Source organism: Symphodus melops (genome assembly GCF_947650265.1).
Source record: "Symphodus melops genome assembly, chromosome: 11".
Taxonomy (NCBI): Eukaryota; Metazoa; Chordata; class Actinopteri; order Labriformes; family Labridae; genus Symphodus; species Symphodus melops.
This window is the reverse complement of record NC_136701.1, coordinates 23,142,853-23,168,542: the sequence shown is the minus strand read 5'-3', so window position 1 is coordinate 23,168,542 and position 25,690 is coordinate 23,142,853. Positions and strand designations below refer to the sequence as shown.

Genomic DNA, 25,690 nt, shown 5'->3' with positions numbered 1-25,690 from the left:
TGAAAAAATGTTGAAAAAAAATTGGTGTTTTTGCATATTGATGAAATATCTTCTCGGTTATATTAGAGCTGAGTGTTTTCTAGAGCATCATTACAGGTCAGTCCAGCCTAAACAAATATTACAGTAACATCAGGCACAATATAGTCTTACATTGAGAGATCTCAATGTTAATACGCTCTCTGATTAAACTCATTTTTTAGTTTAAATGAATCATACAACTTTTTCTCTTTCACATGCAAATCAACACAGAGCTCCATTTACATTAATTATTCTTTTAAAACATGAAATGATATCAAATCGTTGTGCAGACTCAGCAGATAGAGGGACACCCTCTCCTCATAGTGATTCGGTGCGAGACCTTGCATCAGTGGGAGAGGGTGGAGACGAGTGGATGGTGCTAACACTGCGCCCGTGATGGCCATGATGTCGGGGCACATGTTTAAACTGCTGCGTTATGTTTTCTGTTCGTCAGTATGATCTGCTCTGCCAGATATTCCCACTATACTGTCGTACAGCGTAGTCTGTTGCTTCCTCTTATAATTCAGCGTCAGGTTTCTTTTACGTCATGTCTTACCTCAAGTGACGCTCCGCTACAGCTCTTCCCATCTTGACTGGGATAGTCTCGTGCTGTCATGTGCTTTATGTTAACAGCCAGGTCAGGAGAATTTCAGAAGCAGTCCTCCTGAAATGATCTCGATATTTGATGTTCCCATGTCGCAGTCAGGATGATTGAAGTAGATCCCCACACACTGCTGAGAGTACAATCTGTTCGTACGCGTCTTCACAGCGGGGTGTCACACAGATCACTATGAACCTGACCTTGCCTTGAGTACTAAGCAGTGTCATAGTTGTTGTTGCTTTCCTCTTTTTTTTGTACAGCAGGTGTTCTCAATATGTTCTCCTAAATCAGTACAGAATAAAAGAGTGAATGTCAGTCAACAGGAGTGTCTATATTATGTTATGTCGAGTTACATTTTATTCTCAATATGTTGATAAATGGACAGTATAACACTTTTCGACTACTCAAAGTGATTTTACAGCAGATCACACTTTCCCAAGCACACCGAGTACATGAGACTGCCGGAGCTGGAGCTCGAACCCCCGACCTTCCAGTAGACTCTGGTCTGTCTGTATTCAGAGGCGACATGTGAGCATTAGAGATAGTGACCAGAGCAAGATCCAAGGAAACACTCACCACCTGTCATCTGCTCAAGGCTTTTGAGCAGATCTTGAGAAAAAGTCTTTACAGCCCCCTCTGTAATGGAGAAATTAACTTTTGAGCTAGAAGACTTTGAAATTTGATGCAAATTGCTGTGATTTGGTTTGAGACTTTCTTTTTTTTTCCGGGTCTTTTATATTTATCTGAATATCAGACATCAAATGTTTTGAAAGGTGCTCTTACTGAATGAGTCTTATTATAACATGAAAGCTCCTGAGAAGTTTTGTAGCTGGTTCCCTAACAGACTCAAATGAATACTGATGCCTCTCTGAGATACAACAAACAGATTTTAATGGCTGCACACCAATCAGGCTTCAGGCTTAACGGACTCACTACTTATTAACACCCACAGATGCACACACACAGCCACGCACGCACACACACACACACACACACACACACACACACACACACACACACACACACACACACACACACACACACACACACAGACACACACACACACACACACACACACACACACACACACACACACACACACAGACACACACACACAGAGAGAGACGAACAAAGACTGACCAGACTCCAGAACACTCATAAAAGAATTTCAGTCACACACAGGGAAGGGGGCGTGGATGTCTATAACCACATAATAAAGTTCTGCCTACATACTCAAACTTCACACACTGTCTGCTAATCTGACTGTTAGCATTCTCTTACATCACACCAAATGCTCATTACTTTACATAGTTCCAAACTATGTTGGATTAGCCAGCACAAAGCTAGCGCAACTGTTGATCCATAAATACAATCCAATGGAAAACAAACAATAAACATCTGTTTATTGAGAACACAGCTGTGTTATTTCAATATATGTTTCAAAGCATATAAAATATATCACAGTATGGTTACTTTTATTTGTATGCCACAAGTTAGCAAGTCGGCTGGCAAGCTCCGCCATTGGACTGTCTGAGATTCACAATTCAGCTTAATATGAACAGCGTGCTCCCATGTCATACTTGGAAACTCTGGCCAATCTTTGAATTTCTTGCACATAATTTCCTCAATGTAGCGTCATATTTATGAATAATATGAAAGTATGGGGTTTGGACTGGAGGATTGTTTGTGTCAAAAACACCAGCTTTGTCGTTACCGTATTTGTTATAACAATAATGACCCAATGTAACACCTCTGGCATTTATTTTTATCTATACGTGTACAATATTGAGATATCTGGGGCAATGAACAGCATGAAGAATAGAAGAAGACTAGAGAAATAAATTATCTGATGAAATCCTTTTTGAAACCGTTATAAAGTGGGCTCGATGAAGACAGAGGATTTTAAAGAACAGGTGTTGATTTGCATTAGTTCTGTCATTAAACCTGAACACTTCTCTCATTTTTACCCCATGATTACAACACTCACAGAATATGCTTTCAGCACAGCCAGAAAGCCACACTTTAGTTTGACACATGGGATTCAGCAGCCACTTCATCCTGGAGACACAGCACAAGTGGCCATTTAGAGCGATACACTGAGAAAGTGGCTCTGGGAATAGCTATCTTTCCCACACCGCCTGAGCTCCTTTTTGTTGTCTTTAGTGTTGCAGATATGATCAGTTGATTTCTGGCCAGTTGTCTTAGTCTTAGGAGGCATGGCTTTGGTTTGCAGCATGATATCTGTGATCTTACGAGATGAGGGAAGGAAATGGATATGTTGTTTTCTTTGTATCTACCTTCAGCCTGTACAAGCAAACGCACTGTGGGTAGCAGGGCTCTGTGCCTCTGGAGCTTGCATGCTCTCCTGGAACAAGGCAGAAGCAGTGTGTTGCTGCAAATCGATGCTTGTTTGACTTCTTGACGAGTCCATGAGGGAGATATTATGCTTACCTAGAATATCTGATTGAAATGCCTCAGCAGACTGTAGACATTGACTGGAAGTGGACGTCTCCAAATGTCACAAATCGCTTTATGTGCTATTGTTGCGAGTGTCACGAGTGTGCCATTTTAATGCTCTTGGACAAAGGCAGGATCTGCATTGCTATCTCTCTACCTGGTTTGATAGGTTGCTGTGTAAGCAACAAGTCAATGGGACCAAAGATAACCAAATTAACATCCTGCTGTGTTTACTTCAAATCAATTGAGACAATAAAGTCATTAAAAAATGTTTATTGAGGTCCTAAATTAACTGAAAATGTGTTGTTATTATAATGTGGATCCAGTCTTACCCTGCTGGTCATTAGAAAGAAAGCAGGCTTTTCTAGAACAGCTGTTTGTCCTCTGACTTGATTTGATTGATTGGACATAGAAACAGGAAGTGTTGTGATGAAGTGCACCATAACACCTACAGGGTTATATATCAAACACTCCCCGGTGAGGAATGGTTCATGGTAAATGGACCCTTTTACACCGCAGGTCTCATCTACACATGCACACAGTGATGGTAGAGGCTGCTGTGTAAAATGACCACCAGAAATAACTAATCCCATTCATACACATTCATACACCGCTGGGGAAGCAGCAGGAGCGACTTGGGTGTCTTCCACCAAGGACACATTGGACTTATAGCTTCCGGTTGAGGGACAACCGACTCTACCAACTGAGCCACACTGAATATGGTGTACGCACTCGAACCACTGCACTAAAACAGCATCCCTACATTCAGTTTGTGTTGACTTTGGCGCCCCCCTGTGGACAACAACAAAGTGGGTCACCTTAACTCTGCTGATATAGTTGCACGTGTACAGAGAGTGTTTCTTCCGCTTTCCTTTAATAGTCGAAAGCATCTTTCATTTTAAGTATGTCATGTGGAAAATGTATACAGAGGCTGTTTCTTCACTGTAAATCGTCGTTTCTGAAATATGCCGCCGGCACATAAAAACTCCTCCATATGCCTTGAACAAAAGTTGACTTTTTCTTACATCATTGTTGTGCTGTCTCTCAGCAGCAAAGGTTGAAGTAGTGTGGCTCAGTTGTATCTTTGCGTTCGTGTTTCTGAACACTATCATTTTGCGTAAAAAGGATTAAAAATGTTCAACAAGGGCTCGACATAGTCAACACGTTTGACTACTTTTAACTACTCAACGTGGCGACACTCTATACGCAGTTCACACAAAAGCTTATTGTTCACATCTACGCAGCTCAAGGTGCTGTTTACCCTCTCGTCGGCTCAGTATTCTGTTTGTGCTTTGGCTTCTCAGCATAATGGTGATGGCTTCTCACAATATCCAGTGTGTAGGGGGGAAAAGAACAACCAAGGCCACCGCTGTGACTGGCTCTTCTTAGTCACGGCTGTTTTTCTCCAGCAATGAGATTTTCGCATTTAGCAGCAATGTCTTATTGTGTTGTGTTATGCTGCGATTTGGCTGCCTGATTTTGAGAAGTGAGTCCTAACCGTTCCCATGAATCTCCTGGTGAGAATTGGGCTGAGAGGGACTCAGTCATATGTGTGAAGAAGCGACACGCTCAATGCTCAGCAGGATCTCTCTGTCGAATGCCGGACCACGATTTAGCTGTGTTCCTGGCCCTGCAGTCTGCTCTTCACTCTCCTGCCACATATCTCTCTAATTAAACCATATCATATCCAAAAATCATCACATCTCCAGTCCAGTCTGGTGTGCACGTGCGAGTGCTGACTTCCTGATCAAACCTTTTGAAAATTAGAGCACTTTTCATGAAGCCTGTAAGAGATTTTTATTTTTTATTTTTTATCAGCGTGCAGGAAGGAACAAACACCAGGTGTTTCTCTGCACTCTTCCCAATCTCATCTGTGTCACTTTAGCTTTAGCCGTAGCTCATAGATGAAGTGCATTAGAGACTAAGGAAAAGGATTTCCTTTGAATTACGGCTTTATGCCCTCTAAATCAGAACCCCCCTGCGATGGCTCAGTCAGGTGGCTTACATTAAACCTCTAAATACAGTAAATCTTTCCACATTGAGACTGAATATGCTGCTAAGAATGACCATCATCTCATCCAGAACTAATTGAAAGTGACAACCGAAATATATCTCTATTGTTGATTCAGAACATTTGACCAGTGGTTGCTAGTCTTCTGCTATGTTGCTGCTTCTTCTTCTGTCTGGGTAACACTGTCATGATGTGACGACTCAATGCTCCTGCCGTGTAAAGAGTGAGACAGTTGATTGTCAGAGGGTCAGTAGTTCATGGTAGCAAAAGCTGTAGTTTCTTGTACATGAGCTGAAACTGCCGACAAAAGTCGCCATCCACATAAAATGATCGAGCAAGGAGTGTGCAGTGTGTTGAGATACACACACACACACACACACACACACACACACACACGTCTAAAAACCAAAACTAACAACATGTCAGACGTCCCATATTAAGCCCAGGGATTTGGTTTAAAGGAAGAACATAAATACAGCCGAGATGAAATATCCTGTTTGAATGTATCTCTGATTCGTGACAGTCGACAGTGAGTACGAAACACGAGGGCCACTGGCTGTGTTGTTGTCGGAGCCGTGTTCACAAGGAAGCGAACAGCTGGCTCACACAATCAATCTTAAAAAAACACAGATCATGTTCAGCTAAGCAGGAAGTGGTATCAGGATTTCAGCTCTCTATGTCCCTACGTTTGCTCAACCTTAACTGCACGCTAGCTGTCAGTGTCTTCTTGGGCTTGTACAGTTTTATAATCACTTGACCACAGCTGAGAAACATATTTGAGGGTTTACAACACAGTCATTGTATTTTTACATAAGCCACCAGCAATATGAAAAATGTACACTTTCATGTTTCTAGTTTGCCTTCTATTCGCAATACACACCCATCAAGTGATGCCGCAGCTCAACAAGATACTTGTAGAAATTCAGGACCCCCAAGACCTTCTGCATATGGAGATGTTGCACTCTAGTGAGCATGAAAATCTCATCCCAGAGTTTTCATTCACAGAGGGTTTTTTTTTTTTCAAATATGCTGGGTGTTTTCAGCAGGCAAGCAATTTGATTTTGAGGCGCACATGTTTGTGCTCTGCCCCCCGTGTCAGCGTTCATCACTCTCCAACCAGAGGCTAATGTGTGCTTTGTTCTGTCTTCTTGTCTCTTTTCCTAGCTGCCATCCAGGTGCAAATCACCCCGTCACAAGGAGAGATCAGCGTGGGAGAGTCCAAATTTTTCCTCTGCGAAGGTAAGATGAATCTCAAACAAATGTCACATTACGCAGCTTGATTCAAATGTCACCTCCTGCTGTAGAAACGCAGGCTTTAATAGAGATCATTAGATGAATGGGATTACAAGCCAGTTGGAATAATGAGAATGTTTGCGATCCAATATACTCTCATTAGAAGTTAAGCTTAAAGAAAGACAGAAGAGGAGGCAGGGGTGAATTGATGGAGCAGTGTATTCTGAGGAGGTGGTGGGAAGTGGAGATCAGAGGCAGGTAAAGATGAGGGCTTAGCAGAGGTGGGCGAGAGACGCAGCCTGCAGAGATAATGAAAGAGAGGTCTTACACTCTTACTCTTACAGTCTTTCTTCAGTATTGATTATGCATGTACACCCATCAGATTGTCTGAGGTAAAGGTGGTGTTCACCACCTATAGGTTAATCAGCTACATTATACAATCTTTTGTACTTTGTTACACCACAGTAAGTTTTCTGATTGGACATTCATGAGTGCTGATATAGGGCTCCAAAAAATCCTATACCCCAAATCCCTTTTTTTTTTTTTTCTTTGCGCATTTTTCTAACATGTTGATCATGTTTGTAACAGTGTGAGAGAGATACAGCTTTTCTCTTTTTCAGGGACATTCAATATTGTATTTGGGATGTTGTACATATCTCAGAGTTGAATACCGTATGACCTCACCAAGTAAATCTTCACTGTGTGGATGGAAACCACTTAAAGAAAGAATGTTTTGTTTTTGTCAACAAAGGGACCTTTAAACTAGAACAGTAAGAAGCCCACTGTAGCTCCTCACCTGTTGATACTTCACTTTTTTGGAAGAGTTTCAGTGAAAATAAATCAGATGAATATATTGTCAATCTGTCTGCATGTCGAATATAAAACCTTGACACTTTTTTAGTTCTATGAGGGAGTACGCACATTAAACTTGAATTCAAATCCCACACATGAAAAGAATGTCAAAATGTCTTATAAAACATGAATGATGTTGAAAAGGTTTGATTTAGCTTTAGTAAGAATTGCCTGCTAATAAATAATCCACTGTTCTACTGAGAAAACAGAAATGACTCATATAGCTCCCCTTTAGTTCGACTTTGTACGTTTCTTTGGTTTTGAGAATAAACACTGAGGGAGGAAGGATGTTTTTGAAGTAGAAATAATGTTCCCGACTCATTTTCACTCCGGGAATGTTTTGATTTAGTAATTGTCAGTGAAGATCTTTTCCTCTGATCTTTAATTTTTTTTCTGCTTACTTGATGTTTATCACGCAATCATGGAGTCTGCCTAAACAAATTAGAGTAGTTACTCATCTCTGATGTTCTATATATTTAAAAAATAATGGCACCGGATCTTCAATCCATGTATGAGCTGAAAATGAACCCTAAATGGATGCTAATAGCGTTTGATTATACAGTAACGCTGGGGTTTTGAGTCAATCACATTTCTTTAGAAGCAGGAAGAAACTAAACATTTTAACATTTAAATACTGTGATTTCTTTTATTGCAGCTGTGATCCTTGCAGATTTCTCGCCTGCATCTCTCATGCTTCATATTTTGTGTTTTAGTGGTGGGAGATGCTAAAGACATCGACTGGTTCGCCCCCAGCGGAGAGAAGATCCTCCCCAACAGGCCAGACATGTTTGTGAGCCGCAGCGATGAAACCACGTCAACCCTCACCATCTACCACGCCAACGTGGACAGTGCCGGAATCTACAAGTGCGTGGCAAAGAACGGGGAAAAGGAGGCCCAGGCCACGGTCCAAGTCAAGATCTTTCGTAAGTGTTGTTTTTTTTTGTTTTTTTAAGACTTGAGGTTTTAGTGAATAATGTTGGTTTTCAAAGTAGATTTAAACAGCGGATGAACATAAAGTTCTACTCTTTAATCCAAGACAACAAAGTCTTCATTAAAACTCCAAGCTCATCATTAATATATCCTCCGGTTTATTTTCGGCTGTGTTTTAAGAAGCTCAAGATCTTAAGACTTTTTGAACAGCATTCTGCATTTTCACACCAAAAAAAGAGCCATGGGTTGGAATAATGCAAATGCTTCTGCGAGGGTTATGTTGTTGCAGGAAAGCTTTGTCATCAACTACAATTGAGATATTAAAGAATGAAAAATACAGAAACATTCATGTAATATAATAATCTATGTGGATGCAGTTGATCAAGAGGGTTCTTGGATCACAAAGTAACTTTGGATTCATTTTTACCTGAGTGTTTGGGATGTTTTTGGGTTTACCTGAGGCTGAGCTGTGTTGAAATAAACACTTGTATAATGACACCAGTAACCCCAGTATGTCAAAGTGAAATAATCAAAGCCAACACATCCTAGACTGGTTTTAATAGGCTTATGGGCCGCTGTGGCAGTTTAATGCTTACCATATTGACCTTGTATGGATCAAATCAAGGGCCCCTTATCAACCAATAACACATGCAGGGCCTCCATGGAAGCCATATATGGGCTTCCCAATATGGCCCCACATGTTTCAGCTTGACTGGAACTGGGGATGATGTGTTTTTCAGTAGTCCTAATGTAGTTCTGAATGCAAGCAAAGCTTCTTTGACCTGTATTTACCTGAACTTACTTCACACACCATCTGTGATTTTATCCAATCCAAACTAAACGTTCTGTAGAGAGGCAGACGTTAAACCATATGGTGGCTCGTTGCACCACCAATCAACTGTAAGATCTTTTTAAAGCAATGAATTTTCACCTTCAGAAGTGACAGACTAATAGTTGAGATATCTTTAATTGCGTGATGTATGTGTTTTTCACATGTCCCTGCAGAAAAGATCACTTTCCAGGACGCTCCCAGCCCACAGGAGTTCAATGAAGGTGACGACGCCGATCTCGTGTGCGATGTGATCAGCTCGCCGCCGCCCACCATCATTTGGAAGCATAAGGGCGCCAAGATCCAGGCTGCCAAAGACGGTGAGCCAATTCAAATTGAAAAATGTTCCAATGCTTGAACTACTTTCTCACCTCCAACCAGCCTTCCCATCTCATCTCTCTGACTCCTCGAGCAGTAACCTCACCTTCCTGCTGGTGCTGTCTGCCAATTCAGCCTCTCCAATCGATTTGCCACACTTTTCCTCTTCTCCTTCTCATGCTGCCCATCATCTATGAACAAAGCCATGCATGTTCAGCAGGGAAGTTTTTGACTTCATAGACGATACTTGAACATGGAAATTGTATTTTCTGGCCTAGCGAGGAGTGGATTCTGTCACCAGTAAAGATATCCGAGGGCAGATTGGTCCTAAAATTACCCTAAAAGAGAGAAAGGGAGAAATACTCTGGAGGCTGAAAATATCACCAACTGAAGCCCCAAAAAGAGCAGAAATGGCAAAGACTATATATGTGCTACTGCTTTTACAGAGTAGATAAAGATGCAGTCAAGTCCAATACCCTGTCACTTTGTCATTTTATTTTATTTGTGAACGGCTCGACCAAAGTCTTCCTGACACCATTTTATCTTTAATCAATCAAGCAATCAAACTTTATTTGCATAGCACTTTTCATACAAAGATGTAACACAAAGTGATTTTACGAGAACTCAAACAGCTACAACAAGACGACCTCCCCCACCCCACACTTCAAAAACTAAGGTAACATGACGAGATAAAAACAGGTACTGACGGACCGAGGAAACGCTATCATCAATTCTCAATGAGGAAACACAGGAGGTTAAAAATTTAATAAAAAGTAATTGAGATAAAAGGAGAGTCAGTTTAAAGCTAGAGTAAAAGGCAGGTGCCCTCAGGTCTCCAGATTAACTGTTCCACAGACGTTGACCGTTGTAATAAAACACATGCCTCACTGTAGATTTTGGTTTAAACATGTTGAACTTCCAGATTAATAAAAGAAGCAGAAACTAGCTTTTTAGAAGCAAATACACCACTACCAGTGGCGCCTGGTCTCACAGACGGACCGGGTCGTAACATTTTAACTCCTCAGCTCCATGCTAACACATGATGCCAATTGACTTTCAGGTCGTTTTTTTTAAGTTAAGAGACGATTATAGTTTCTTAACATCTCTATAGTCTGCTACGCTACAGTTGTGTCATTAAGACTCGATTATCTGACGGGCAGGAGGGACACTTAAGCATCTGTACTCGTGTAATTAGGGCAGAGTGAATGTCAATAATATTGACACATTCGAGGAAAAATCATTAGAACGTACCAAATTTGCTACCAATGAAAGTTAAGTGCCTGGGGTGAAGAAAGTTGCGCCCAGTGGGAAACTGTGGACAAACCAATGAGGGAGAAGCCTCAGGCCAGCGTTCCTTCCTGACAAAATGATGACCAGTCAGAAGCTTGGAGTAACCTGTAAAGTTCAAAAATGGCAACTCTTACATAGAACACACATTTATATCCAGGCCCCAAATGTTTTAATTTAATCTATTAGGGACTAAAAAAAAAGAATAGGCACTGATGAAAACTCACACTGCTCCATGAAAGGGTTTACAGTCAGGCCCAGAATATCACAGGAATCTGACTTTCTTTCTTTGGACTACTTTGCAGTCTGATAAATGTGTTTAAGCTGTGATTTGTTCATCCGTTCTTTGTTCAGCTGAGCTTCTTTCTTTTTTTAAATAGTGGTAACACTAAAACCTCTTTCTCCGTCATTCTGATTATAACCACTCTGTCCCGCTTTCTATGTGTTATTGTGCGCTTGAAACTGACCTAGCAAACGTTTCATGATTAAATCTGCAGATATTGGCACGTCGCGTCCAATTGTCTCTCCTTGCATTCTCATTGAAAGGTTGCTAAAAGGTATCCTTGTCTCTTTTGAACAGCATTTGTGCTCGCATACTAAAAATAGAGTTTTTCATCCACCCTTCAAACACTATGTCCACTTATTATGAGTAGGACATTAAAGCACCACAGACCACTCAAAGACATCAAGTAGTCCTGTCAGCCACCTCACAGCACAGAATCAGGTTTTTTTGTGGCAGGCAATCCCCAAACCTTTGAACAGTGGTGTATGAGTGGTTTTGGTCATTCTCGTTTTGAGTGTAGTCCCCCTCCCCGTAGGATTTCCAACTTTCACTGTCGTATCTGTACTATTAAAGGTACTCAGAGAAGAATCCCGACATCAGAGAGAATTGCCTTCAGCAATTTGAGGCTTGGAGGGAGGTTTTGAAAAGTTTGCATCTTGCTGCAGCTCCAGAGCACTAAAGCTGTAATCAGCTTCAATTTACAGCTGCACAATGGATTCTCATAGTGAGTCATGGTCACAGCAGGAATAAAAAACAAACCCAAACCCAACAAAAGCTCTGAAAGGTCTATAGAAACTTGTCAGACACCCCTGCATCCCAATCTTCATTTTTTAGTGGCGTTCTCTTTTGTTCTGAAAAGTTAGTGCCGGTAAAAATGATTTTGGAGCTTTGTTATGTGACGATCAGAACTAAAGTAATTAAAGCTGAGAAACTGTGAGGATTTCAGCGTACGACACACACACAAACACTGTAGAGGTGGATTGTTCACTTCCTCCTCCAACATTTGGCTTAGCCGTAGTGGTTCAGTTGTGTAGACCGTTTGAATAAATGTAAGGAGCCGTTGTGCAAACGATGAGTCATGATGACTTATCATTCATTGTCAGTTACACTGGAAGGTACTGGAGATATCTCAGTACTGTTTTTACTTCATCAAGACAGTTTTCAGACTTATAAAGATTACTCCTTTAAAATGTTTTAAAGCATATATGTCCCTGGTTCACATCCCGGTTTGTCCAAGCATGAAGCTGGTTTAACTCTGATATAAAGTTCTGTTATTATCCTAAATTAGTAAACTTAAAATGTCAAGGCAGCCTTAACGCTAACAACTTCAACATTTGTTTTTTTAGACTAACGAGTCACTCTTTTTAAATCTTCTCTTAATCAGCTGTTGTAAATAAAATGTGTTGTAGAAATCAGGAGAAAGATTAGGATGTATATTTTAACTTGCCACAACATGTTGGATAACCAGATACCATTTTCACTTTTTTTTTTCTTTTCACTAACATGTGGAGGGGCCTTAATGGTAGTATATATTTTATGTGTGTGTGTGTGTGTGTGTGTGTGTGTGTGTGTGTGTTATTTCATGAATTATTTACTCTGGCAACAACTAAAGCTGCAGAAGGAAACAAGAGTTCAGAGCAGCTTCACCTCAGAGAGTTCAACTCCAACGTTCCTCTGCTGCCTTTGTTTTACACTTGGCCTGCGCCTATTTTAACCTCGCAGTCACCCCTCCTTTGGCGACCGCTGGAGAGCTTGCAGTCGCCACAGTGTTGTGCTAAGCCCGCCTTTATTCTTGGAGGCTGGTCAAGGAATGTGTTTTTCACTGGAAAAACCACTAATTGCAGCTGACAGTGAAAACTGAAAACTGCTTATGTAATCGTCCTGAGAGCAGAAGTTGACCTCACCATACGCTGCACGCTGCGTTGTAAATGTTCCCATCAAAATGTTGTCAAACGTGTCAATGTATCGTGAATGAACAGCTGGTTAATGGAACGGAACGCTTTCTCTTCTGTTTGAAAACTACCCTGAGCCCACGCCAAAGTCTGAAATAAAATATTTTGACATTTCTGTGAAACTAAAACTTAATAAAGCTAAAGAATGGTCACGAAGACCGGAGACCTACAGAACCAAATAACCAGGGACAGAGCCCCCATTTGTCACAAACTGGCTCCAAGTATGTGACGACGAAGAAGGCACAGGCACAGGAAATACTGTTTAAAGGAAGTGGATTTATTGTAAACTAAAGTTAGAACAATCATAATTATTGTGTGCATGATGGATGAGTATAGTGTTGTGCAAACTAAACCAAACCCAGCTGGTGGACGAGGTCTGGGAGGAGGACAGACGGGGGGGGAGCTGAGGTTGGAAGTGAGACAAATAAGCTGACTCGAGATGAACTCAGGTGTACACACTTTACCGATGTCCTTCCTCCCGACGCTGCCTTCCTATTGGCTGCTCAGCCAGGATGCTAAACCAGGCCAAGCATGAAAGCCTATGCATCATTTAGCAGATACCTGTATCAGTTTCAGGAGTTAAAGTCCTCATTGTAAAAGAGCCAGCAGAGGTGGAACTAATTTGAACTGCTTTACGTGTTGGTTGGTTGGTTCATACCAGTGTGCACTGTCCTTCCATGAGTAGATCAACATTTTTTAGCATTGTTTTGAAAGTGTGCCTGCTGCTTGGCCTGTGCCCAGGTGATAGGATTGGGAACACGCCAGGGTGGATGTGAGGCAGCGCTGCAGAGCTGGCACATGTGGAATGTTAGAGAAAGATTCATTCAGTCGTCCTCGTATTCCTTCTTCAGGCACGAACTGTAAATAACACCTCTTACTAGTACTATAATAACAGGCTGCATTATATGGATTCCTATTTTAGTGTTTAGGAATTATAAATATGAGTTGCCCTACAGCTACTGATTAATATGCACTCCAAGAAGAAACAAAGATGTCTGACATTAACGCTGGAGCCTGAGTGGAATATGGATAGACGTCTCGAGGTTAAGTCGAATCAGCCAACCGGCGTCAGCTTGGCGTGCTGCTGCTGAGTCGTTGGTTCATGTAATGATTCAGGCCCCGGGTCAGATTTCTGTCCTCTCCCTACGACAAGGTTAAGTGGTGTCAGAGGGGGGACAGATATTTCAACAGGTAGACCTCAGATTCTGGTTCAATTAGCGAGGCATTTTTTGGAACGATAGCGATAGATTAAAGTAGTTTGGTAATGAACTAAAAACGGAAGCCACGCAACACATCCAGTTGAAACGGATAAAAAAGCTATTTTAATCCTCGTAATGTCAGTTTACAGTGATGCACGAAGTTCTGTTCAGACTTGAAAGTAGCATCGATATGATGTCTAAACGCTGAGAGATTATTTGTGGAATCCAAAATCCGATGGAAAAATCCCACATCCCACAATCCCACAAACCCATTGCGAAGATACTTTCGGGTTGGCCTACAAAAATACATCATCCCTATTCCAGTCTATAGCACATCATGGGCGATAGGAACACACGTCTGGTACCTGCTCATTAGCATGCATATTGAACATGTTACATTAGACTCCCATCCCCAATAAGAGAATGAGCCTGCCTGTAAAAGTAACACCGAACAGAAAACTATAAATAGCCGTTTACGACTTTGAAGGGAGGCACTTTTAAAGTACGCCTCTGCTGGTCAGATGTTACAGAGAAATGTGGGGTTTTTCTCCGTTTTCCTCATTTTGGAACCATAAAGAACGAAAAAACAAGAACGACCCAGATCTCCTGAAACGTGTGAGAAACAACACCTGCTTTCAGTTAAGACGCCGCGCTCTGTTGCTGTGTGTTTATGGCTGCTTTAATTATAGGTGCAACACTTTGTCAGGCTCTATGACGCTTGTTAAACACGGCTGAAATACGTCTGGAGTGGCCACGGTGTCATGCAGGGCTCGCCGCGTTCTTCCGACCACTCGCTTGATTACCGGGGATAATTAGACGTTTTTACTCTGGCTCCAGCTTCCTGTCTGAGAATTTAACTGAAGTATTCCAGTTTTATAAATCATGCTCTTGAGCCTCTCCCTGATTTTAAGTGCACTGTGAGATTTTATTTTTTTTTGAAAAAACAGAAGGGCATAATCAAAGTTGATTTCACACTTCAATTAAGCTTCTTGTTGCCTTGTTTTAGATTAGATAGTTTTATTATTTGAAACATTCTTTGCAAAGGTTACAGACCATTTACAAAGGTTGACAAAAAAGCATATAGAGCACATAATGAATCCGTTATTAACAGTCCACGCAGTCCAGATTTAAAATGAACACCTTGTGTATCTTGAATACGGCGCCTGATGAATAACCTTCCTCTGTTTGCCATTTGTGTTTCAGTGCGATTCAAGATCTTGGATAATGGCCACCTGCAGATACGCGGCATCAAGAAGACAGATGAGGGCATGTACAACTGCGAGGCTCGCGTCATGGCCAGAGGAGAGATCGACTTTAGGATGATCAAGGTCGTAGTTAACGGTGAGTACTGTGTCTCTTTCACTTTCACCTCCTGCTCTCCGCCCGACCTCTTGATCAAAAGGGTAAAAAGTTACTCAACATTTTAGGCTGTTCACCCTGAAATATGTAAAAACTTCTGCTCTGCTCCTTTTTTCAAACCATCATGGCGGTGATGGTTATAAACCCGTAAACACCACATGAGTTCAGGTTTACAGTGAACCTCCTCAGATATGTTATACAGTCTCTTCAGGGGGCTTTTTACACATCTTGATCCAAACTGTTGTCATGTCTCTTTTTCAGTTCTTCCCACCATCCGTCCCAGGCTGTTAGACGTCAATGCTACGGCGGACATCGGAAGCACGGCTCTGTTGGCCTGCGACGCAGACGGCTTCCCTGAACCCACCGTCACCTGGGCACAGTACGTCATCACTGCTGTCTTTAGCATATCTATCGAGTAGCATCTGAGCTGTCATAAATACTTACCTGAGTAATTTCCCCCCAAACCACTGAAAGCATAAATCAAAGTATGGAGAGTATCAAAGACCTTACACATTTTGTTCTGTAATCTGCAGAGCAGGTGAGAGCAGCTTGATGAGATAACGTGAACAAAGATGATGCAGATCATCGTCAGACATGATGATAAACGCACAAAAGCAAACACTTGTTATGACATCTAAGCCCCTATTTCCCTCCCGTTGCACAGTTAGATCCTACGAACAGAGAGGCCACGTGCATCAGTCTGTATGGATGTCATCATATGTTATCCAGTGTAAAGCTGTAGATCCAATACTGTAACTCAAGCTGCATTTTTCTTTCATGCTTAAATTTTACATGAAGAAAATGTTCCCAGAAAAAAAATCCTAAATCCTGAAACATGATATAACATCTCTAATGATGTTTTTTTAAAAGCAGCCAGGCCTCTGTTACAGATTTATGATCACTCGGGTATCATACATGAGTCCAATCCTCAGTGTTATCTTCACTGTTTACCTAAAACTGCAAATTAAGTTTTTTAAGTTTAAACTTAAAAGTAGAAAAGAGTTCTCAACAAATGTCTGTGTGTAGTGATAAAGTGGGGTTTGCTTCCTTTACTAAAGGCTCGTCTCTTTGGGTTTTCCTTCCTAAGGCATTTAGAGAAGTTAAAGTAATGGTTGCAGTTAAGTCCCGGTCACTTCACTTCGTTACACACCTTCGTAATCTAAGAACCTGAGGTTTATCTTTCGTGCAGGAGCGGGTGTTGCTTTATCAATGACACTTGTGTAAGGGTGGGACTGTGCCCTTCAGGAACAGGATGCACTCTATTGACCGTGTCACAGGGATGCGTATTAATCAGGTGGACAGTTTCTCACTGAAGTTGTTGGGCTATCTCTGCCCTCTGTCTCCAGCTGCTGGACACAGTGACGATGGCAATGTGCAGACACTCGAAGGATAGAACAGTGAATTAGTCTGATCAGTCTTTCTCTCATCAACATGTAAAAACAAGGTTTCTGGGTTTCTTTTGGCAAATATCAGACATCTCATGATTGCTGAGAGTCGACTTCTTAAACCACTACCACCCCGACGCCCAGCAACCAATATCTCACTGTGTCGTCCCCACAACTACTGCTGCCCTCATTCACACATGGTCTGCTCCGACCTCCACCTCAGCGGCGAGGATACTGTATACAAATGATTGATTCGGAAGATCAGCATGATGCTCAAATAGCTGGCCAATCTGTTGCCAATTTTTCATCCTAAAATAGGACGAGTAAACGTGGTTCCTTAAACCTGATACATAATTTTTTTTATGTGCTCATTAAAAATGTAAATTTAGAAGTGCGCCAAACAAACCCTTTGAAAGGGTACTTCAAAACAAGTGCAAATTGCATGTTCAGGTTCAGAACTAATCCACTGGAGCTGGTAGCTTTTTTTTTTTTTTTTTGCCCTCCAATAAATTGAGCCTACTGATCATGTCTGAAATAAATGAGATGTAACAATTGTCCCGTTGTGGAGATGCTGCACTCCTCTATGTTTGCAGGACTCCATATGTGCTGTGAAGTGTTTGTAAATAGGGCATAAATATGGATTTGCATGGCCTTGCCTTCAAGTAGTTGTGTGGGTGAAATGATGAGATTTACATGTATTTATATGTGCATCACTGTAACAAGTGCAAGAACAGCTCTGATGAGTGTTATTAGGCAGGTTTCCACTCGGCTCACACTCTTTAGATGCCGTAGCGTTTTTCTCTCTGGTTAAATAGTAGGCACTTGTGCATATTTTATTCTGAAGTGGATGTGCACCTGGTTTCACAAGCTGCCTGTGAGTTTCAATTTGGCACAGACATAGCAAAGATGCTTGGATTTAAAATGTACAAATCCAATCGTAGGATTAAAAATATGATGTGGAACTTACCCACATCAAAAAGTAAGATCTGATTTTTTTTTTTACATTTGCATTTCTGAAAAATGTAAATGGGGCATCTAAGGACCATTAGTATTCGCTCACAGTACTTTTGCTCACAATAAAATACAGTAAAGTTATTTTCAGTTTGCCTGTCTATCAATAATATTTACTGAACAACATTTCAGTTATGGACTTAGTTACCTTATACCTATTTAGGTAAAACTCCATATTGTCAAATCAGCTTATGATGATGGAAAAACAAATTCAACAGCAAAACTAAAAGTTTGTGTGTCTCACTAAAATAACAACAGTCAGGGTAACTTGCACATCTTCTCCAAACTTACCAAATAACAACAACAACACAAGGGCTTAATGGTAGCCCCTTCAGGACGGAGGGATTTGTCGGTGCCACTGGCCATTGTTAAAGTTACTCACTCAGATGATTCATACACCCACTCTGAGATCTGATGTACAAGGTTTAGAGACTCGAAACTGATGTCACAACATGCCCACCTCTGTTCCTCACACACAATAGTCATGATTCACACGACTGCCAGAGGCTGCCCGTTAGCAGAACATGAACGCTCTGTAGTTTAGCCATTTAAAAAAAGTATACTGTCATTTTGTTGATTGGAGAGTTGGTGTTATGCATACAGGTTCTTTGTATGAACACTTTAGGTCTTCATTTCTGACTTATGTGGACATTCTGATAAGCAATACAATCGCACTTCAACGCCTTATAATTTCACCAGACAAGAAACCTGCGCGGCTAATTTAAAAAGAGTGGAATCACAATCATAGTGGTGCATCTCTCTCGAACAGATGATCTTTGGCAGGATAAATAATAACCAATATTTTGAGCCTGAATCTCGAGACAAACCTCCTCACTGCTACAAGTAATGTTTTTTTAATATCACTGACATTAATCGAGGGAAGATAAGAAGATAAACAAGTTCCTAACCTGGAATTGGTGTCCAACAATAACCTCGAAATAAATCAAGAGTGTCACCGGCTTTATCAACCGTATAGATGCAAGCTAACTAGGAAGAGAGTAATGACTCAACACAAACCGTGTGATGGATTTTGCATTGCTCGATTAATAAATCTCAACCAACTTTCTTCAGTGTAAGTTGGGGGATATTTGATCACCTCTCCAGTTTGACAAATACCAACCACTTATCATTTCTCCTTATGAAGCTGTTGACTTAGTGCGCTTACATATTCATGGTGCATAATGTAGGGCTGTCGTGCAGCAGCACCAACGCTGTGCAAAAGAAGCTTCTTTTTTTTGCCGGGACATGAGCAAATAAGAGCAATGAACACCCTGATGCTTCTCACAGCTGTCGTCGATACAGTAAAACCAGTGTGAGACGTTCAGGGACACGCCGTGCTTTTCAGAGAGATTTGAGAGAAGCAGGGAGGTTGAAGGGAGGACAGATGGGTAAGGCATTGGAAAAACAGACGGGTAAAGCTCTGTTTGTGATTTGTCATTCACTGACTGCAAAATGCTTCAGGAAAGCTGCAGTTTGAGGCATACAAATACCTAATTCTCCTCAAACAGGAATCCAACCTCTTGTGAAGCCTCAGCTTCTAAGAACGTAAAAGAACACATTATAATCGAATTGGTGCATGGCCTCTCTTAAAACACAGATTTGTAAGGGCTGAAGGAGAGCTACGACACACAAGCAACGGGCAGCTTTTTGGGTTTCCCAGTCTTTGTTGTGTGCCAGCTAGTTTCCTCCTGAGATAAAAAAAAAACTCCTCCTCAGCTCCTCAAGATGTAAAAGCAAACATTTCCGATTCTAACCCTCCCTTGTCTTTTCCTTATTTTTTCCCCCTCTCATACAGTAACAACATCGTCCTGGAGACGGGCGATAAGTACAGCCTGAACGAGGATGGTTCAGAATTGTTAATAAAAGACGTCAAGAAAGTGGACGAAGGAGATTACACTTGCATCGCCAAGAACAAGGCAGGAGAGAAAGCAGAGGAAGTCAGCCTGAACGTGTTTGGTAAGAGAATAACTCTGTTCTCCTATGATAGCTCAGTGTAACCGCTGTGGGTCTTTTTCTCTGTCTCTGGCCTTTTCCTTTTGTACTTATTGACACTTGCTGTGCGCGCCACCACGGCTGATCCAGTGGCCGGGTGCAGGGTTACACAGCGTAAAGCATAGGCTTTAAAGACAGCGTGTCCTATTGAAAAGTAATTAAGCCACCCCGAAGGACATTGAAGGATATCACACTAGAGTTTCTCTTCATGAGGAAATGTACAGCAGCCTTATGTAATCGTGTGCTCGCAGCTCTATTATGGGTCAATGGGGTATGAAACCACAACGCTAATGAAGCCTGTCTGTACGCGTCTACTTCATCCATGCTAACAATATGGAACAGCTATTTAAACTTGCGCTAATGATAATGTTTAGAAAATGGATCAAATGGCTATGCTCGATGGTGAAGATTTGATTCATGTTGCAGGATAACACAGAGAATCATAAGCCACCTCTGCAACAGCTCTGCTGTGGCTTAAGCTAATTGTGTTTTTACTGCTCTCTAACGCCAATACAGTCATCACCATTTCTCCAGCTGCAGGATAAAGTTTATTAGCAACAAAAAAAAGCTCTGATTAAAATCCACTCTACACTATACCTGTACTGGTTTTAAACAACCAGCCATCTGCTCAAGTAGGTCAAACATCCAGCTTTTGAGAATTGAGCTGTGTGTCCTCAAACATTGGTAGAGACCTAAATTGTAGGGCCCGACCGAGATATCATTTTTGGGGCCGATACAGCTATCAGTATTGGGTAGAAATCTGATACTGTGATATCATCCGATCTATATTTTATTTGTAGAGATAGATATGAATAATCCAGTTGAAACCTCAAATGCAGTTATCAAACACTTGTGGAAAAGATATATAATGTAGACAAGGTGGATACTCAACTGGAAAGTAACCGAACAGGTACGTGCTTCACCGCTTGACACTTTGGAGGGTGATGTTTGTTGTAATCCATATAGCGCCCTCTGCTGGTGAAAGAGAACTACTAGTGTCATCCTATTATAGTCAAATTAAATGATTTATAACTGGTGAATAAATCTAGGGGACAACATTAGTCGATACCGCATAAGATCCTGGATATGTTAATATCAACTGATATTATCTATTATCATAGATATTAATCAGTCGGTTCTACGAAATAGAGCCAACATAGAACTAATTAGTTAAATTACAGTCATCAACAGGCCTGAAAGCATCCGATTAATAAGTGTCAGCTGTAAACGAGCCATGCTGCAATTGTAATGTTGTGTCTTGTTTTATAGTGCAACCCAAGATTACCTACCTGAATAACCAGACTGCCTCAGAGTTTGACGATCAGGTCACCCTGACCTGCGAGGCTTCAGGCGACCCCACACCCACCATCTCCTGGAGTTTTGAAAACAGGGTGTTCACTGAAGGAGAACAGGTAGAGTGTTTTGTTTTTTTTGTGTTAATAATAAAAGTGGTGAATGAACCTTCAAACAGTCGAACCATTGAAAGAAATATAGACTTTTAGAATGTGGATGAAAGGCATGACGGCCTTAAAACCACTCTCAGCATCATTCAATATCAGCACAAGTTTACGCAGGCTGCTTCATCTGGAAGTAGTCTCTTTATGCTGTTAGTACATTTATTCAACAGACATTTCAAACATCTAACTTTTGTGTTCCACAGAACTTCATGAAATATTTCTGCTTTTTCATGATGGATTACACGCCCATCAAAATACCAAACGAACATTACAATGAATTTTGCTTTCTAATGTTTCCAAAGTCCATGTATTTGATTTAGCCCTGCTCTGCATGTTTTCATCAGCAATACTGGAGGGGGCACCAGCAGACTGCCATAAAAAACAACTTCCAGGCAGTTGCCATTGCCCTGTGTGGCTCAGAGTTTATGGAACACTTCACTTCATATTCTTTATTAGCATTTAAAAGGGGAACGTCTTTGTAAAATAAATATGTTGACTTCTCAGGAAAAAAAATAAACTGAGACTCGGTTAAAGCTACGTCCAGAGTGATTTCAGTGATGAAGCTTGGTGATGGCAGTGTAAACACCTCCTGCCGGGAGTCTCCTTCTATCTCATAAACAGATGTGTGCAATGCTTACACTTGTGCTGCTCTGACACATTTCTGTGATTATACACTTTAAAAATGAGTCTGCACTTTTTCTCAGGCTGGACATGATAAAAGAGTAAGGAAGTCTTTGCACATAAAACCACATACGGGTTCTGCCTCTTTGTCACGCTCTGGTATATATATCCTAGTTTTTCTCCTTGTGTCCTTCAGGAGCAGCAGAGATAACACTGGATTAAAGTGCTGCCTACAGAATACTGTAAAAGACTTCTTAGGCATGTGTGCTATGAATACCATCCTTGTGCGTCTTCCCCCTAACACTGGTCACAGTGTGTTGGCAGTCGCTCGGCTGAAGAGAGAATCTCATCCAGAGTCTATTGTTATGCTCTTATCTGTTCATTAAAACGGTATAATTTTGAGAAATCCATCTTAACGGTCTCTTCTGACAACATGCGCCATGTGAGGAGTAGATGGATTAGTCACTTCAGAGGGATCATTTTCTGCTGTGAATGCACACTGTTAAGATAATTACCTTGCTGCCTTGAGCCGGTTTCTGGATCCAGGTATAAAAAATAAAAAAAACTTGCACTGTATGTTGGAGCATCAGCTTGCACTAAAACTGCAGGAATACCAAAACACCTCATGTTAAAAGTTGTGTACTGTGTATCTCCTTTTTCTTTAAAGGCATTCCGTACTCTAGGTTACAGACCGCTACCGTTGCTAAAAATTGCTACCTGCCGCAGGGAAGTATTATGATTGGGCCAAACTGATATATGCGTGTCACAACAGGTGTTCTATTCTTGGAGACGTGCACAGTAAATGCTGTGAAAGCACCTGTCCTTGTATTTCCCACGGGACAGGAAGAGACTGAGTTGCACAATATTTGGGCCAAACTGGCCTACTTTACCTCAGCGCTCTGTGCAGCTGTGATCAGCTGGTGCTGTTTGTGATGAATTCAAGCTGCCATGTAGAGCGTTGTTTAACATCAAACACATCACTGTGAAATGAGCCGTTCGACATTTTTGGATAACATCATCAAACCGGAAGGTCAGCTATCTTCTCTAGCAGCTTTGTTCAAATGGATTTTGATGAATTTAATGCCACACTTTTCATCGTCAAAGTCCACGTAAAGACCTGAACCAACAAGGTGTCCCGTGTTGAAACAGCCGGGCCCTGTGGCTTATCTCAAACTATTTTTACCCTCTTAGTATTTACAGCAGCAGGACAATGTACAGCATGTGGAACTGACTCAATAATGAAATTCAGGCAAACAGAAATATGCTACGTCATGCTTTGCCCTCTCAGGCGTCTCTTGTTAAGGTCTGTCCAAACGCAGGGTTAAAGTGGACACATCGTACTTGTTCTCAGAGTCAACAGACAACAATATGAACAAACTTTTCCAAATGTGTTTGCATAAATTCAAAGTGCATCATTTAGGTCATGAGAATTGCACTCATCTAAGACTTTAACGCTCAAATTCATCAGGAGATCAGGAGGGACGTTTGAAAAGAAGAAGCCTGAAATCTCTCTGTTTATCTTGCTAGCTAGCTAGCTTACAGCTATGTTATTTATAGGTCTGATGATGTCATTTCACTAAACTCAGCACAAGCCATGAATGATTCAAACAGGAAACTGGACCCAATTGCAGAATAAAGAAAAACTTTTTATTGTGAGCAAAAAAAGGTGAAGAAAAACATTTAAAAAGAAACAAAAAAACATCAAAGAGCCACAGACGACTGACAGCTAACAGCAACACAGGGCAATGATCTGAGCACAAGAGGGAAGGGACAGTGAGACTAAATAGACACAGGGGCAATCAAACACAGGTGAGACTAATGCCACAGGTGAAGACAGTGAGAGGAATCTCTCTCACTCACACACACACACACACACACACACACACACACACACACACACACACACACACACACACACACACAGGCAGGAAGAAAATACAAAGAAACACTGAGGAAAACTACTAACTGAATCATGAAACACTGAAGAGACACAGAACCCAAGAATGAAACAAAACACAGCAGAACATAAAGACAGACAAGCATACAAAACAACACACGAAACACTGAAGACTAAACTAGAAAAGACACACGTGGGAAACGACACCAGAGAGAAAAATGAGAACTAACACAAATCTAAACTCTGAAAAACCAAACTAAAACAGACCACATCATGACAGTGCACTTCTTTAGTGAGCTAAAATCAATGTTAGCTGTTATTCCATCAAGGGAAAACATGTGTTTAAAGTCAACCATACTTTTTAGTTCAGAGAGCAGACGTGTTATCATCCATGTTTGGATCCTCAGTGTGACAGTCCTTCCAGCTTAACATCATAACCAGCAATTACATTTCAAGTTTATCATTGATTATATCATCGACATATCAGGACACACTGTACAGATCATCAGAAGTGAACATACACACCCTGCTTTCTATTTTTCTGTCATAAATAAGATTTGTTAAACTGAACTAAACTGTGTTTGTTAATATCTACATTGTATTTAAATGTTGTTATCCTGAACTAAAATGACAGTCTACTCCTTCCATTGAAGTCTCATGCTCCATGGAGCTCATAAAACAGTCCCCATGGATTAAACATTATTATTATTATTTCTTTTTGTAACTTAATTTTTAATCCCTGAGGTGAAAATACACATATTCACAAACACGATGTGTGGACATGCATGAGTGGAGAGATGGCAGAGTGGGGCTGCTACACATTAGTACATAAGGAGTGCACAAGAGCTGTTCGGGGTTCGGTGCCTTGCTCAAGGGAACTCTCCAGCTACCAGATGCTAAAAGATGAAGTAAATGCAAAGAGTTTTCTCTTGGCCTGTCTCCATCATGGTTTCATACAAAGAAAAGCACACAAAAAAAGATTTGACAGGATTTTCAGTAGTGTGCTGAAGTTATCTTACATTTACACTTTGGTGTTTGACTTACATTGAATGACATCATGGCTTTTCTTCTCGGTTTTTTTTCCTGAAGGACAAACCTTGATTTTTAATGTTGATTAGGAAGGTTGTTCCAATAGTAAGACTTATTTTTAATTCCGTATTCCAGTTGAGTGTTTGACTGTTCTTCTACCCACATTTGTGTAAGAGGGGTTTATACATTTTAAATAGCTCCTGTATGGTAGTCTCTAGTTTTTTTCCCATTAACTGTGCCATTTATGACTGCCAATCACAGGAAGCATTGACACAGCACGGTGCATTCACGGCTGTTTTGTGTGCTTCTAAATCCTATCTTCCACCTGCAACACACAAATTGCTTGTCCCCACTTGCAGTTGTCATCCACTATCTCCTTTTTTTTTCTTCCTCTCATTCACAGCCTGTCACCGTCGCTCTCTTTCCTATCTATCACTGTCAGATCAATTTTGATTAAATGCGTCTGTAATCAGAAAATCCCGCTGATCATTTGGTAATAGCTGTCACTAATTTTCATCGGATGGTCATTCATCATCGCTGCGTTTCAGTTTGCCACGCTCTGCCTTCCTTTCACGTTCGTGTCCGACATCAGAGCGGCCAGGCCACAAGAGGAACAGACATATTCATAATGAGAAATGACAAGAGGAGTCGGGGCTTTTTGAATTTCACTTCTCCCTGGTCTTGTATAAAGTAAAGCTGATATTAACATTGTATCACCTCCTCAGAAGGGATTTCAATAAGATGGAGAGGTTCTTTAGAAATTAGCACCATTTGTCATTCGATACCATGTGATAAGATGCATCTGTATATACGAGCTAATGGATGGTACAATGTTCTGTACATTAATGAATGAGTTAATCAAAACACAGAATGCCAGGATGAGAAAGCTGCTGATTAGAAAAACTAAGTCCCCAGATACGGCTAATGGCTCTCTTGTAATTATTTCTAGCGCCCTGTTTTCCTTAGTTC

At 41.1% G+C, this 25,690-nt stretch overlaps 1 protein-coding gene across 5 annotated transcripts in view; it reads left to right on the top strand.

The window, feature by feature from the left end:
• ncam1a (neural cell adhesion molecule 1a) overlaps positions 1-25,690 on the top strand; it is a 261,066-nt gene that overhangs the window by 169,232 nt on the left and 66,144 nt on the right. For all 5 annotated transcript variants that reach the window (XM_079356703.1, XM_079356704.1, XM_079356705.1 and 2 more), the window contains exons 2-8: positions 6,252-6,326; positions 7,886-8,095; positions 9,108-9,251; positions 15,174-15,311; positions 15,591-15,708; positions 19,521-19,681; positions 20,987-21,129. In XM_079356703.1, coding sequence (XP_079212829.1) covers positions 6,252-6,326; positions 7,886-8,095; positions 9,108-9,251; positions 15,174-15,311; positions 15,591-15,708; positions 19,521-19,681; positions 20,987-21,129 — 989 coding nt within the window. The remainder of the gene's footprint in view (positions 1-6,251; positions 6,327-7,885; positions 8,096-9,107; positions 9,252-15,173; positions 15,312-15,590; positions 15,709-19,520; positions 19,682-20,986; positions 21,130-25,690) is intronic.